The following is a 16,237-nucleotide window of genomic DNA, read 5'->3' as shown; positions in this document are numbered from 1 at the left end:
CCATTCACATCCACATGGGACGGACGAAAGCACACAGTCATGGTCTTACCCCAGGACTATGTTAAACACATCAGCTGCAGGAACAGGAGGCCTAGAGCCAATGGCCTCAGCAGAGATGCACTGAGGCCTCTCCCTTAGCTTCCCCCTATGGCAACACAAAGGGTTCCCAGTACACAGCAGAGGGCAGAAAGCCTAAGCTTGGTTCACGTATTTGGGAACAAGTGAACGCACTACAGCCCCTCATGGTGGCAGACTCAGCAGCCCTGATAAGGCATAGTCCCTCGAGGAGACCAAACAGGCTCCGGGTGACGAGTGGACTCTGCAACGGGAAGTGGTCTTCCCTGGTAGGACTGACATGGACTCCAGGTATGGGTTTGCCTTTCCTGCCTGCAGTGTCCCAGCCAGCCCCACTCTCACTCCCCAAGGGCTCACAGAGCATCTGAGCTCTACGGACACACATAACATCACCTTGGACCAAGGACAGTACCAGGCACATGTCCACGGGCTTCAACGGTCCTACAGAATCTCACACCATCCAGGAGCTGCCAGCCTAGAGAGGATACCCTGAAAGGATGTCACACCTCTTCAGAATGCATGGCATGTCTTAAACCAACAGTCATGCCACCACACTGTGTCTCCAGTCTCCAGCGGGCAGAATGCATGGGTCTGGGGTCCGATGGAAGAAACAGGAATAGCTCTGATCACCATCAATCCCACAGACCTTGGGGAACGTGGGCTCCCTGTCTCTGCAACTCTCAGCTCTGTGGGTTTTGAGAGCCTGGCTCTAGAGGTAAAATGCTCTGTCAGGGGACACAATAAGGATCTAAACTTAAAACTACAGTTGCTAGCTGGTCACTTTGGGCTCCTCATGGCAGCAGACAAGCAAGCACAGAAAGGAGTTACTGTTCTGCAAGAGCAAATGGCCTTGACCATGATGAGGAGGTGGGGATGCTGCCACATAATGGGGACAGAAAGGCGCCTGTGTGGTCTTCAGCTGCCCCCACATGTCCCCTGACACTCCTGCCCATAGTGGGCAGGTACAGTTCCCGAAGACCTTCTTCCTGCGCCCTATCCTGCTTCCTTCACTTTCCTTCTCCAGAGAGCACGCCCTGAATAAGTCGTGGAACACCATCTCCAGTTTCAAGCTTTGCTTCTAAAGAACCAATGCAAGACACCTATGAACAAAGACAAGTGACAAACAAGGAACCTCACAACTAACTTCGCAGCAAAGGGCGAGCTCACCTGCCACACTGAGAGCTACAGAAAATGTGTAAGAAAACCACCAACTACTCAACAGAAAAATGGCTATAGAAAGATATTTAAGAGCTCTGACTCTTGATCGGTTGAAAAGATGCTCAACCTCACTCATAAATACAAACTGTAATGGTGAAACATCTTATGACCATCAGAGTGGCAAAGATCAAAAACTCTATGCGTCACTGCGTTGCTTCTCAGAGCGTGGAGAAACAGGTATTCTCATAGACCTAGACTGCCGATGGTATACACTGGCTTAAATCCTCCATGAAGGGCAATCTGGAAATGTCTGTCAAATTAAAAAGTAACCTAGCCTGAATTCTACATTCTACATCTGCAATTTATCCTATAGGAATAGTAAAATGTGTGTGTAACAGTTGGAGACAAATTAAATATGCAAGAATAGATCACTGGTTAAATAAAATATGGTACAGCCATATAATGGAATACTATACAGCCAGTAAAATGGAGGAGGCAACTTTATGAGTCCTAATGTGGACACTTTCCGAGATATATGGTTGTATATAACCAGCAAGGTACAAAGTGCGCACTCTGTAATCACTCAGGAACAAATGCACGTGTGCTTATGTGTGGACAGACTATCCATGCAGGGACACACAAGAGGGAACTGGTGACCTCTTTTCACCAAGATCTCCTTGTACCATTTGAATTTTGTACCACACACATAACTTACATATTCAATTTTAAGAATACAATAAATAAGAAATAATAAACCTCATCAAGAAGCGTCTTGGGTTTGGTATCACAGAAGTGATTAATTACCCACTGCCGCCCCCAGAATTAAAAACCAGGAGCATCCATTCATAGGGCCTGAGCTTGCACTGCACTGGGCCCCGCTGGAGTAGATGACAGCCTGAGACAGAGAATATGGGAAGGATGCTTCTGCTTTATAAAGGCTGGGTGAAAATTAAATGAGAAAACGTATTTGAAATGTCAAACAGTGTTGCTGTATACAGTAAGCATTCAGAAAATAGAAGCTACTATTAAGTTCTTCTCAACTTCATGTTATTAATGTTTATTCTAAATACAAAATACTTGCCATAAAGAATCACACCGGAGTATGTGGAAGTAAATGTTTCTTCATCACTAGCAGACTTTGTTATTGTCACTATTTTTATTTTATCAAAGTAAAACATGTATGCAGTTTAAAAAGGCAAATAGTCCCAAAAACCATATATTAAAAACCAACAATCTCTGGTCCCAACCCAGACAACCCTATAACTCACTTTCCAGAGGCAGCCCCTCTGGAGTCTTCTAACGGATCCAGGCCAGCTTTCTACATAATGGTTTTACATTGTTGCTGCTTGAATCGTCAAGACATGATCTGCTGATTTCCAGTTATGGTAGAGAAAGGTTTAACTCACTTATATCACCAGTCCCACTTCTCTTTCCTTTCTTCTTACAAGTCAGATAACTTATTACTTAATCATTACTTTGTGCTTATATCATATTTTGTTATGTATATTCTATTTCACTGCTATGCCAAGAAGTAGTGAATTCACAATTTTGTTCCTGCATCATCTTTTATTTCTTTTTAAACTTTTTAAGACAATTGTAAATTCACATGCAGTTTTAAGAAATAATACAGAGAGATCCATTGCATCCCTCATCCTGCTACACCCAATGTGTAACATCTTGTGACAGCACACCATCACAACCAGGATAGTGAATGCACGGTCAAGTCACAGAACATTCCATCACAGCCAGGACACCGACTACACAGTCAAGTCACAGAACATTCCATCACGGTCAGGACGCTGACTACACAGTCAAGTCACAGAACATTCCATCACGGTCAGGACGCTGACTACACGGTCAAGTCACAGAACATTCCATCACAGCCAGGACACCAACTATACAGTCAAGTCACAGAACATTCCATCACAGCCAGGACACCAACTATACAGTCAAGTCACAGAACATTCCATCACAGCCAGGACACCAACTACATGGTCAAGTCATAGAGCATTCCAGCACAGCCAGGACACCGACTACACAGTCAAGTCACAGAACATTCCATCACAGCCAGGACACCGACTACACAGTCAAGTCACAGAACATTCCATCACGGCCAGGACACCGACTACACGGTCAAGTCACAGAACATTCCATCACGGCCAGGACACCGACTACACGGTCAAGTCACAGAACATTCCATCAGGCCAGGACGCCGACTACACAGTCAAGTCACAGAACATTCCATCAGGGCCAGGACACCGACTACACAGTCAAGTCACAGAACATTCCAGCACAGCCAGGACGCCGACTACACAGTCAAGTCACAGAACATTCCACCACGGCCAGGACACAGACTACACGGTCAAAGACTACATGGTCAAGTCACAGAACATTCCATCACGGCCAGGACGCCAACTACACAGTCAAGTCACAGAACATTCTATCACAGCCAGGACACCAACTACACAGTCAAATCACAGAACATTCCATCACAGCCAGCACACCAACTATACAGTCAAGTCACAGAACATTCCATCACGGCCAGGACGCCAACTACACAGTCAAGTCACTGAGCATTCCAGCACAACCAGGACGCCGACTAGACGGTCAAGTCATAGAACATTCCAGCACCAGAGGGACCCATTTCTCTTATAGGCACACCCACTTCCTGCCCACCTGGTCTCCTCCTTAACCCCAAGCAAGCCTAATCTATTCTCCATTTCAACAATTTTGTCATTTTAAGAATGTTATACAAAGGGAATCAAACCGTATGTAACCTTTTGGGAGCGGCATTTTGCACTCGGCGTACGTCTCTGGAGAGTCCCGCAGGTTGCTGAATGTATCAGTAATTCATTCCTTTTTACGCCTGAGTAGGGTTCCGTGCTATGGACAGACCTCATTTGTTTAACCATTTACTCAGTGAAGGACATCTGGGCTGTTTCCAGTTTGTGGCTATTATGAATAAAACTGCTCCGAATATTCATGTACAGGTTCTTCTGTCAACGTAAATTTTCATTTCTATGGATAAATACCCTGAGAGCAAATGCCAGGTCATCTGGCAGAGCAGCATGTTTAGATTTTTAAGAAACTGCCAAATTGTTTTCCAGAGTGGCTGTACATTTTACATTCCCATCCGCCACACACGAGTGATCCGTCGCATCCTCGCCAGCATTCCGCGTTCTCACTAATTTCTTTACTTTAGTCATTCTGAGAGGCGTGTAGTGACATCTCATCGTGGTTTTAATTTGCATTTCCCTAATGGCTAGTGTGTGGAACATCTTTTCATGGGCTTATGTGCCATCTGTAGATCTTCTTCAGTGAAATGTCTCTTCGTGTCTTTTGCTCACGTTGTAACTGGACTTTTTGTGGTTTTTTTACTATTTAGTTTTGAAAGTTCTTTATTTATTCTAGATAAAAGACCTCTGGCAGATCTGTAGTTTGCAAATTTCTTCTTCCAGTCTGTAGCATGTCTTTTAATCCTCTTAACAGGGTCTTCTGCAGAGCAAAAGTTTTTAAATTTTATGAAGTCCAGTTTATCAGTTTTTCCTTTTTTTTTTTTTTGGTGTCAATTCTAAGAACTCTGCCTAGGCCTAGGTCCTGAACACCTTCCTTATGTTTTTTTCTGAAAGTTTTACAGTTTTATATTTTACCTTTAAGTCCACAGTCCACTTTGAGTTACTTTTTGTATGAGGTTTAGGACGATGTTCACTTTTTCTCTCTGGGTGTCCAATGGCCCCAGCACCATTTGCTGAGAAGACCGTCCTTCCTCCCATAAATTGCTTTTGCACCTTTGTCAAAAATCAGTTGGGGGCTGGCCCCGTGGCTTAGCGGTTAAGTGCGTGCGCTCCGCTGCTGGCGGCCCGGGTTCAGATCTGGGCGCGCACCGACGCACCGCTTCTCCGTCCATGCTGAGGCTGTGTCCCACATACAGCAACTAGAAGGATGTGCAGCTATGGCATACGACTATCTACTGGGGCTTTGGGGGCAAAAAATAAATAAATAAAATCTTTAAAAAAAAAAAATCAGTTGGGTATGTTTGTGTGGGTCTGTTTCTGGGTTCATGATTCTGTTTCACTGACCTCTGTGTCAATCTCTGCTGATACCTCACAGTCTTCATGGCTGTAGCCATAAAACGTATCTTGAAATCAGGTAATTGTCTTCTCATTTATTCTTCTTTTTCAAAATTATTTCATCTATTCTACTTCTTTTGCCTTTCCACATAAATTTCAGAGTAATCTTGTCTATATCTACCAAAAAATATTGCTGGAATTTTGATAGGAATTGTGTGAAGCCTGTATATCAATTTGGGGAGAACTGACATATTAACTAGTTGACTCTTCTAATCCACAAACATGGCATGTCTCTCCACTTACTCAGATCTTTGATTTCTTTCGTCAGTACTGTGTAGTTTTCAGCACACAAATCCCATCCACGTTTTGTTAGATTTATACCTAAGTGTCTATATTCACGCCTGTAATTTACTTTCGTCTTGTACTGTCTTGGTCTGGTTTTGACACCAGGGTAATACTACCCTTACAAAATGAGTTAGAAAGTGTTCCCACCACTTCTGTTTTTCTGGAAGAGATTGTATAGAACTGGTGTTAATTCTTTAAACATTTGATAGAATTCTCCAGAAACCATCTGGGCCTGGAGACTTTCTTATGGGAATTTTCAAATTAGATACTGGATTTCTTTAATAGCTATAGGGCTAGTCAAATTATCTATTTCATATTGGTGACTTGTGGGAGTTCATGCCTTTCCAGGAATTGGACCATTTGTTGGTCCTTTGAGCATGCAGAGGCGCTTGTGAATTCTCTCACTATCCCTTAACTCTTAAGGAGCTCTTAGCACTTGAAGAATGTCACATCACTTCTTCTGGTCCCGTGGTTCCTGGCGAGAAATCGGCTGTCATTCTGACCGTTTTCCCCTACGGGTAAAGTGTTCTTTCTCAAAGACTTTTCTGTCTTTCTTTTCAGCAGTCTCACTATGTGTCTTGGTGTGGGCTGCTTCGGGTCTGTCCTGTTTGTGGTGTGCTCAGCTTCTTCAATCTCTAAGTTTTTCTTTTGCCAAATCAGAGAGGTTTCCATCATGATTCCTTTGAACAGTTTTTCAGCCCCTCTCTCCAGGACTCCAACGACACTCTAGTCCCACAGTGGGAAGGGAGCACAACACCCCACTGCTGCCAGGTGGAGACAGAGGATCCAATTCCCCACCGGCCTCAGCTGCCACCTGAGTAGGGGGCATGGTGGCCATTCCGGCTCCCCACACAGCCCCCAGTGACACAAGAGAGTGTGTGCCTCATCACTGCTGTCTGAGGGCATAAGTCCAGGCTTCTCTTGTGGCCCCCAATGACACCCCAGTTCCACCCGGGGTTCACTGGGGTGAAAGTCCCTGCTCCTTACTCAGCCTTCTCTGGGTGGGCCCAGGCCCCTACTTGGCCTTTGCTGGCAAGGGTAGATGTGGGGCCACGGTTTTTCTGTCACGTTTAGTTGGAGCTGAGCAGGTATTGTTAAACATGTTCTGTTCTGCTAGGCTGTCCCTTTCCTGTCCCTTTGGCCAGAGGGAGCAGCTTTCATCGGGGTTCTGTCTGCACCTGCTGGCGTTGCTGGGCTGTGGCTTCTTCAGCTCCAAGTCTGGGACACATGAGGAAGAGAGAACTCCGGGAACTCAGCACCAGCTCACTCCGTGGGTCCCAAAGTCCCGGCTGGTCTGCCTTCTCTCTACCTTTCAGTCTTCTTATGGTTGTGCATATATAACATCCAGGATCTTTAGCTGTACTTAATGGGAGGAATAGGGAAAGTACATTTATTCTCCCTTCCTGGAAGCAGAAGTCCCCAACCTTTCATGTTCATGGTTTAATATGGACTCGCCCTCCCTCCACTTGCTTTCTTCTCTATACACTGTTCTAATTCTTCCCCATTCTTCAGCAGCCTCTACCTAAACATATAAAACCATCTGTGTCCCCTCTCCCAGAGCTGCTCAGGCCTATTCCTCACATTCTCGTCCTGGACCTTGGCTTTGGAATTCCCTCTGCTCTGCTGAGCCCTAGTTCTGGATCCACATCTTCCACCTCCGTGGTGTGTCCCTGTGCAAAGACGCAGCACATCCTCCAGTCACGTCCTCAGAATGGGCTCTGCGGGCTCACATTTTAGAGACCCGACTTTCTAGTCATTATGACAGGATCCTTTCAGTCTAAGAGTCGCATCCATTGGTGAATTCTGCAAAACGTTCTTGCGTCACTGTCTTAATAACTTCCTCCCACTCTTTTCTCCATCCTTTCTTCTCGTGAGTCAGATGTAGAACCTCCTGGATTGATCCTGTAATTTCCTTTTCGTCTCTTTCTCATCTTTTGTTTACTAATTTTCTCTCTCTGTGTCTTTTGGTTATTCTTTCTGGGTGATTTTCTTGATTTTATCTTTCAACTCCTCTAATGAATTTTTAAGATACACAATTAAGATACTTTTAATTCCAAAAGCTCTTGTGGCTACCTTTTCTTTATTTAAAAGTTGATCCTGTTATTTCATAGTTAACAATATTTCCTCTTATCTTCCTGACAATATTATATTGTTCCCTCTATTTTCTGCATTGTTGCTGTTTCATTCAGGTTTATGTCTCTGACTCTTATCTTTGGGTTAAACATTTTCCTCAAAAGTACACTTCTCCTTGGCTGCCCATGACAGAAGCCGTGTGCACAGGCGAAGCTGCCAACCGTTGGCTGTTCCCAGGCTAGCTGGTGGTAGCCCCAGGGTCAGTAACCAGGCAGCACTTCTGCGGGCTGCCCAGCTTCCCAATAGAAGCCCCCTCCACAGATGCTCTTGTGGGAGAGGCCTGGTTGCAGGCATTCTGAAAGCCTGGCAGAGAAAGGGAGATTCTCACCTTTCTGTACAGAGGCCTTGATTTAATTTCCTGTCTTCACTCTGGGTCTCCCCCAATCTCCTCCATGCCAGGTGTCCCCACACCCAAAGTCTCCCTAACTTTGGGAGGGGAGACCTCCCACCTTCCCTCTCATCTGACTCCCAAGGTCACAAACTGCCCCACACCCCTCTCCAATCCCCAAGGTTCAGCTGACAGCTCTGTGTCCTCTGAAGGGACTCAGGCCCAATTCCGTTGGCTCTGCTAATTCCACTGTCCCACCTTCATGGGTTCCCTCTCCAAGCTTATGGGCCTCACTCATCACTGTTGTCTCCTTTCCCATTCTCTCTGACCTCGTAGCTTTATACTTTTTCATTCATTTATTCCCACTGTAGTGTGTTTGGGGGAGGGACCAAAAATACACTGGTGCACGTCATGTTTACCCACAAGGGTTTGGGCACAGGCTCTGACAGGATTCAGGAGACCCACATCCTGAGTTGTGACAATGACACATGGAACAGCTTTAAGCCTTGACCAAAGAACCAAAACACATGGCCAGCCTTTGAGAAAAAGGAGGTAGCTTGCTACTGCAGAAAGAACCAGAAATGGGGCCAGAAGACAGAAGTCTGGGGTTGGGTACCCAGTCATCAGACACAACACCACAGGCACGACCACAGGTGTGCGTGGGGACGAGTTTCTTGAGCCGCAGCATTTGGTGGATCAGAGCGGCCTTTGCTGGCGATGGGCAGGCGCATCCTGCGGCTGTGGACTTACCTTCACCTCCTTCTCGATATAGTCGCTCAGCAGTCTGTCGGGCTCGACGCGCTCAGGCAGGGACAGCACCACAGTGTGCAGAGGGCGCCTCTCTGTCACCTTCTCATGGGCTTTCTTATCTCTACTCTTTTCACCTTTTAGGAATACTCGTTTAAATGGCGACACAATTCCAGGCTGCAGGCAGAAACGGCAATGATTGGAGTTCATTATTTACAAAGGCTTTGCGTCGTACCTATGGCTAAAAAGCAGAAGTAGGCAAAACCACTAGCACGGTCCCCATGCAAACAGGGGCTGGCCAGGCTGGTTTAGGGAGAAAAGCACCAAAGATGCACAGGCCGGAGGTCCAGGTTCCACGGACCAGCAGGCACCAGCCAGGGTGAGGCTGGGCCCAGTGCTGCCTCGGCACCAAAGGGCCTGTCCTTCACCTGTTCATGGACCGTGAGAAGGTCAAGGGCAAATAAATTCTCAAGGCTAGCAACCTCACCAGGTGAGAAGAGGGCAGAAAAGGGGAGAATCCCCCCAAAGACACATACATAGCATCGTCGAACCCTCCCAGCTCTACTGGGTCACTTCACTCCAGGACCTCTGAGAAGACAGGGGAGGTGGGGCCAGGGTTGTGGCATCAACAGCCTATGGCCGCCAGTCCCACCTCTTTCCCTCTTCTTTAGGAACGCAGCCTGTGCTCTCTGCACTCCCTGCCCTCCACCAGGACCTCGGTGGCTCAGGGAAAGGATCAGTACCTGGGCGACCTCACACCCTAGTCAAGGCCTAGAAGGTCCTGGAGGTTAATCCTTTAGTCAAAGCAAATCTGCAGAGTGAGACAAGGGGCAGGAGAAGAAAGTTGGCCTCGCCTGTGCATCCAGGAAAAGGCCTGTTCTCTGTCTCCGTTACGTGGCAGGAGCGCCCTCCAAGGGTACAGACGTTCCAACAGTCACGCCGCGGCCACCAAGCACATCCAGACACGAGGGTCATTGCTCCCAGTCACCCAAAGGAACATAAAACCAGAGAAAACGAGACACCAACACGCAACCTCAGCAGGGAAACGTCACCACACACAGCAGGCAAAATCCAAAGGTGGTGGCCCGCACCAGACCCAGGTCACTTTCCCATCTTCTCTGTGATCTACAGCTCCCTACCTCGTCAGGGACTCAGCTCCCATGGCAGCCAGGACCCAAAGCAGGGCTAGCCCCAACCAACACTTACAGAAACACGTAAAATATGTAAGTCGCCAAACATTTATTAGAAGCTCTCATTTCTGTTCCTCCTCTGCATGGGGGAAATTCAGCCATATACCGAATCCCACACCAAGCAGCATCACAGAACCTACGATCCTGTGAGGCACCTCGTCAGCCCATCAATCTAGCAGATGTCGAGGTGCAGCAACTCCCCCACTCACTAGAGGCAGATGAGGCCTCGGGGTCTCCCAGCGGACCCTGCAGGGCCCGGCCCACACCCACCAGCACACTCAGCTCTGCAGCTTCAGGTCAACCAACAAGCAAAGGCCACCCCAAATAAAACAAACGTTCCACAAAGTGAACCCCAACATTCTTCCTGACCACACTGCCTTCTTCTAGCCAGAGGCTACATTTCCTCCTCTGCTCCTTGGCTCGCACTCCTTACCTCAAAATACTCAGCCCTTGGATATCTGGCTTTTATTCCACTGATCTACTAAAACTGATACTAGAGTACCCCCTTCCTTATCCTGAAGCACCCCCCTCCTTACTCTAGAGCAGTCCCCTCTTTACCTAAGAGTACTCCCTCCTTGACTTGGAGCATCCCCCTCCTTACCCTAGAGGACATCCCCTCCTTGCCCTGGAGTACTCCCTCTTTGACCTGGAGCACCTCCTTCCTTACCCTGGAGCACTCCCCACCTTGCCCTGGAGCACCCCCTCCTTGCCCCAGAGCACCCCCTCCTCAACCTGGAGCACCTCCCTCCTTACCCTAGAGCACATCCTCTCCTTGCCCTGGAGCACATCCTCTCCTTGCCCTGGAGCATGCCCCCTCCTTGCCCTGGAGTACTCCCTCTTTGACCTGGAGCACCTCCTTCCTTACCCTGGAGCACCCCCCACCTTTCCTGGAGCACCCCCCTCCTTGCCCTGGAGCACCCCCTCCTCAACCTGGAGCACCCCCCACCTTTCCTGGAGCACCCCCCTCCTTACCCTGGAGCACCCCCTCCTCAACCTGGAGCACCCCCCTCCTTACCCTGGAGCACCCCCCTCCTTGCCCTAGAGCACCCCCTCCTCAACCTGGAGCACCCCCCTCCTTACCCTGGAGCACCCCCCTCCTTGCCCTGGAGCACCCCCTCCTCAACCTGGAGCACCCCCTCCTTACCCTGGAGCACCCCCTCCTCAACCTGGAGCACCCCCCTCCTTACCCTGGAGCACCCCCTCATTCCCACCCCACCCTACCCCAACACAGCCCCTCAGCATTCCGGCCAGGGGTGGAGGAACACTGACATGAGACCTGCAGGGCTGCTAACGATCAAAGCTGTATGTTGTGCACACGGAGCTTCATTTACTTCTCTCGGCTTTTGTTTATATTTGAAATTGTCCATAACATTAAGTTTTATTTTAAAGATGAGTATAGTTCCTGCCTATGGCTGCTTACACTTAAGCTGAGACAAGATAAAAGCGTGAAAAGCTAAGCAAGACAAGACAAGCAATATCATCATAAGATGACTATATCATCTCCACAGCCTCACAGACGAGCTGCAGAACGGACGGCAAGGGCTCCTCTGAGGCACCTGCGCTGCCTGACCCCAGCTCTGAGACAGACCACCCCTGGGGTCCGCTCAGGCTTCCTTCTTCTCAATCCCACAGGAACTTTCAGCCCCAGGACGATTTAGGTGAGTGGTAGAGGATGGGGGCACTTCAGGTGATAGCCTGGGGGTGGTGTCTGCACCAGGTGGTCTCTGTGTGGAGTTCACATGGGGGCTGGTGAGAAATGGTCACCCACGATTTGCCAGACAAGCACCAATGGTTAACTTTAAGTTGAAAATGACCCTGGAAATGTAGTAATGCAAACATCACGTTTCACCAGCCCTACAGCAGGCAGGCCATAGTGGACTGTGACTGCCTCTCTGGCTGGCCCCCCGACAGATCAGATGCCAAACAGATGACTCTTCAGCCAGGTTCTGCTTGATCCTTCGTTTGTCCTCCCAGTTCCCGATCCTTCGATAGCCTCCCAGTTCCTATGATGTGTGCAGCACTGCCCCAGGGCTATGGAAATACCAAGGCTCATAACACAAGCCTTGAACCTCTTAAAACTTACAATCTCCAGAGGTATATATAAGTGGAAATTGGCCAGAGGTAAACATCTGTCCCTAGACCATTTCTACCCAGCAACCCCACAAAGCTAACCCTCCTGAATCATAACTAGCTGCAGCACAGACCGTGGCTGATTCTGAACCTGAGGGCACACGCAAACAGCTCAGCTCAACCCGTGTGCTGTTTCACCCCCTTCTCCTCTACACCTGAGAGCAAGAGGAAATCAACTCTGAGACAAGGCACTGCCAAAGCCAGCCTCTCACCAAGAAGCCCGTGCCAAATCACCAGGTCCACAGACTGCATGCAACCCATGCTGTTATTTTAATGCTGAGGTGCAGGTCACACATTACGGTCTGCACACAGAAGTAGTCTGTGCTGGCAAGGACCCCAGGGCCCAAGTCCTGCAACCCACCCTAAAGAGAGACCCTCTGCGGGCAGGTAAGCGGCTTCTGTCTGGTCCCCTGCAGGCCAAGGAAACCAGGACAACTTCCTGCAGATGCCTCCTACTGTCTGACAGTTTTCCCTATGTCAAACCGAACTCCCTCTCCCTCCTTCACCTCTTGGGACCCAGCACCTCTTGGGGGAGTGACAAAAGCTGGCTACTGAACCTGTTTCTGGCGCCTATGCCGGCCAGGCATCAGGAAGGCCCTGAGGGTGAATGACACCTAACTCCTACCCTCAAGGAGGTCAGTCAAGCAGGGGAAATCAGGCCAAAGCAGAAGAACATGAAACCATGAGCCAGACGCCTCAAGGGTGTGCTTTGTGCCAAACTGGCCTGTTTTTAAAGGTGCTACTCTGGCTACAAGGCACAGACCACATGACAAATAGTGGTGCCAATCCTCCAGCTGCTCACAGGCTGGCAGAGGCGAAGGGAACCACCAAAGTGCTTCCCAGGGGAGGCGCCCCTCCAACCTGGGCCCCACGCATGACAACATGGCTGAGCATGAACTCAGCATGACCGATGTGGGAGCAGGCACAGCTTCCCAGCCTCGCCCTTAGCCTTGAAGACACCAGGCACCATACGATTTTCAAAAAAATGTCCCAAATAACTTTAACTGGTGGAGAAGCCTTCCTAGAAAGTAGAATGTCGAAACCAGTAGGTAAAGAAACGCATCATAGCAAACCCAGCAGCTTTCCTCTGCCACCTCACCGTTTCAGCACAGAACGGGGGGTGGCTGCTCTACCCGAGGACAGTGGGCGTGTTGCACTGATGCACACCCCCACTCCTGCTGTAGGGAGCTGGAAAGTACACACACTGGGAGCTGGGGGGCAGCAGGCATGGTGGGGGGCCTCTCCGCTTTTCCAGAAACACAACGAACAGGAGGGCACTCAGGGTTTTGGAACTGATGTTGCTTTTGAACATGAAAATGTAAAGGGAAATTCTGGTTGAAAAAATAAACTAAGAAATAATTTTGATACACAGAATCAGGATTCCGGTAAACGATCATGGATTCTTCAATTCACTGGAATATTCTCCAGATCAACACAGAGTCTGAACAGTGGTTTTAGCCCGTGCAATCACTCATTTTTCATTCAACAAGTGTTTTTATTAAGTGCTCATGTTCATCATCACCAAAATGATCTTATAATCTTTGACCCCAAAAGACAAAAGGACCAACTTAGCCCCAAGAAGGAGCACAAAACTAGATGCCATTTCACTTCATGAATGGAGCCCCGGCACTGGGGTACAACTGGGGTCCATCTGTGCCTAAGTCTCTCATGAGGAAATGGGAGCCCTGAGGGTTGAAGGAATCAGCCGAAGGTCCAAGGCAGGGAGACAGGGAGGGAAGGCAGGGCTTCTGAGGCACCACCCAGCATTGTGCAGACTTCTCACGTGGAACATATGCCACTTCTTATAACTGTGCAGAACCTTCTGGACTGGCTTGGAAATGATCCCTAGAACCTTACAATATTCTTGCAATATTTTCCATCTTATGCTTGAAACTACTTTTGAAGTTGGAAACCTAAAATGTAGCTCTTAGTTAGACAAACATGCACATGCTAACTCTGGTCCACTCAACATTTTCCTGGAAGAGGGCCCAGGTGCCAACAGCTGGCCCTGAGTTTTATTCGACTGAAGCTCAATTTATCAACTCACTTGGGGTGACCAGGCTCTGAGTTACTGCGTCTCCTAAACAAATTCTTAGAGGCTATCTTCTCTGTCAGAGCATCTGTTTATTAATCTACAATGAGAAATGCATTTCATGGGTGGGACAGTGGCCTCTACTTGGGGACGAAAGTTAATAATAAGGTGACACATACCAACTGGCTCCACGTGCACAACACCAAGCGCAGCATTTTCTGGAGAAAGTGCATGAAGTCTAGGAGGGAAGGAAACGCACTAGGTACCCAGGGCACCTCGGGGACAGTGTTCAGGCATTCTCTCGTATGTATCTTATTTAGTCCTGTAATTTAATAACACAAAGCTGCCCCTGAACAAGGACTTTCCAAGTGCAAGGCCCGGGGGTCCTTCAGTTCAGCATTTAGCAAATGTCTAATGAGTGCTTGGTATGCCTGGCGCTGGGGGTGTAATGCGAAGGAACCCCCGTCCCTGCTCCAGGGGCCCCAGTCTAGTAGGGGAGAGAGGTCTACCGCACTGCAGTGATCAGGCCTAGGCAGGGGTGCGGACCACGACTGGAGGAGGCATCAAAGCCAAGTGTGGGCTGGGCAGACCGCTCCAAGAGGCCAGCTTCAGCAGAAAACTGAAGCTACAATTCTGTCCAGCTGGGCAGGTCAGTGGCTACACCCTACAGAGTCACACCTGCCCGAGGTGTACAAGGCACTGTGACAAAGTCTCTCCTGTAAACTCCATGACAAGGAGCACCTTCCGTTTTCACCTGCATTGCAACATTGCCTATCTTAATTTCAACTAACTTCCAGTATTTACCACAAGACAAGTCAACAGATTAGCTATCTCATTAAAAAAAGTTAAGTACTTAGGTGCCTACCAACAGAAAAAGAACCTTTCTTAGGTGCTACAGAGGCCTAAAGATGAGCACAACACAGCCAGTGCCCTCAACCCTTCTATAGACCGCGAGTTCCCCATCTCAGGACTCCGTGTGAACTGGACCTCCTGCACTGCTGCCAACTCAGATCTTGGGTCCTAATTGACTAAAAATCCACATGAAGATTGCTCTTGCTCGGCAGCCATGACACTGTGGCCTCTTATTCTTTGGCTTAAGATGGATGAACCCGACAACCTACAAATGGCTCCTCATCTTGCTCACTGTCCACCCGCAGCCGCTGGTTCTCAGACCCGGAAGCCAGCAGGAACTCTCCACCCAACCTTCCCAGAGCAGGGGTCACAGGATCAGGTCCTCCCAGCTCACAAATGCACCCCTGAGGGACCCAAGCAATCATTCTAGACGGTTCTTTCCTGGCTGGACTTGCACCTACCTCGTTCTCCATGGAACACCCCGTTGGAAAATCGGTTTGAAGAGGAATTTCTTTGGAGGAATTCTGGTTCCTCCCTCTCTGCCGACAGTTACTGTGCATTCTCCTGTGTTCACTTCTGATCTTGTTGAAAAATATGGTCAGATGTTAGCCCTTCCTCTAAAAAAAACATGTGAATGAACAGGAAGACCAGAAACCACAGCTTCCTTCTGCAAACCCCACTGACGCTGTTTACAGTTTTTTAAAAAGTTTAAGAGGCAGGTAGCACCCTGAAAGTGCTGGCAAAAACCAGACAAGCTGTGTACACAAAAAGACGCAAAGTAAACCAGTGCATCTTCCTTAGTAAACCGGTGCATCTTCCTTACTACCTCCAGCACGCAGAGCCCATGCGCGGCCTTCCCCACATTTCTACCCACTGCTGTGTAGTCAGTTGAGGGACATTATTTTGGAAGTCCAACTATTCTGCAAACCCAAATGCCAAAGAGTAAAAAAAAAGCAAACCAAGAACACTGCCGGGGCTCCCCCTCCCGGCCACAAGTCACCCTGCTGAGTGGGAGGCAAGACCTGCTAACCAGGCTGTTCTCGGAATTTGCTCCAAGGGCATAGTGGTCCGAGGACTTAGGCAGAGCACACCTTCTTCTAAGATCCTCAGCCCACAAGAGCCTCTACCTGCCTCCAGGACTCTTAAGTTGGAGCCACAACTTTGAAACCAGAGTGTC

At 48.7% G+C, this 16,237-nt stretch overlaps 1 protein-coding gene across 6 annotated transcripts in view; it reads right to left on the bottom strand.

The window, feature by feature from the left end:
• CCM2 (CCM2 scaffold protein) overlaps nt 1–16,237 on the bottom strand; it is a 50,488-nt gene that overhangs the window by 23,189 nt on the left and 11,062 nt on the right. For 2 of the 6 annotated variants that reach the window (XM_058534755.1, XM_058534758.1), the window contains 2 exons: nt 15,522–15,677; nt 8,860–9,033 (listed from right to left, as the gene is read on the bottom strand). The exons of 1 other annotated variant lie outside the window; for it this stretch is intronic. In XM_058534755.1, the coding sequence (XP_058390738.1) occupies nt 8,860–9,033; nt 15,522–15,620 (273 nt within the window). In that variant the 5' untranslated portion in view covers nt 15,621–15,677. Of the gene's footprint in view, nt 1–8,859; nt 9,034–14,387; nt 14,581–15,521; nt 15,678–16,237 lie in introns of those variants that run through there. 3 more of the 6 variants (XM_058534756.1, XM_058534757.1, XM_058534759.1) reach the window with 3 other exon arrangements.

This window comes from Diceros bicornis, chromosome 41 (assembly GCF_020826845.1).
Source record: "Diceros bicornis minor isolate mBicDic1 chromosome 41, mDicBic1.mat.cur, whole genome shotgun sequence".
Lineage (NCBI taxonomy): Eukaryota > Metazoa > Chordata > Mammalia > Perissodactyla > Rhinocerotidae > Diceros > Diceros bicornis.
This window is presented reverse-complemented; position numbering and strand designations above follow the sequence as displayed.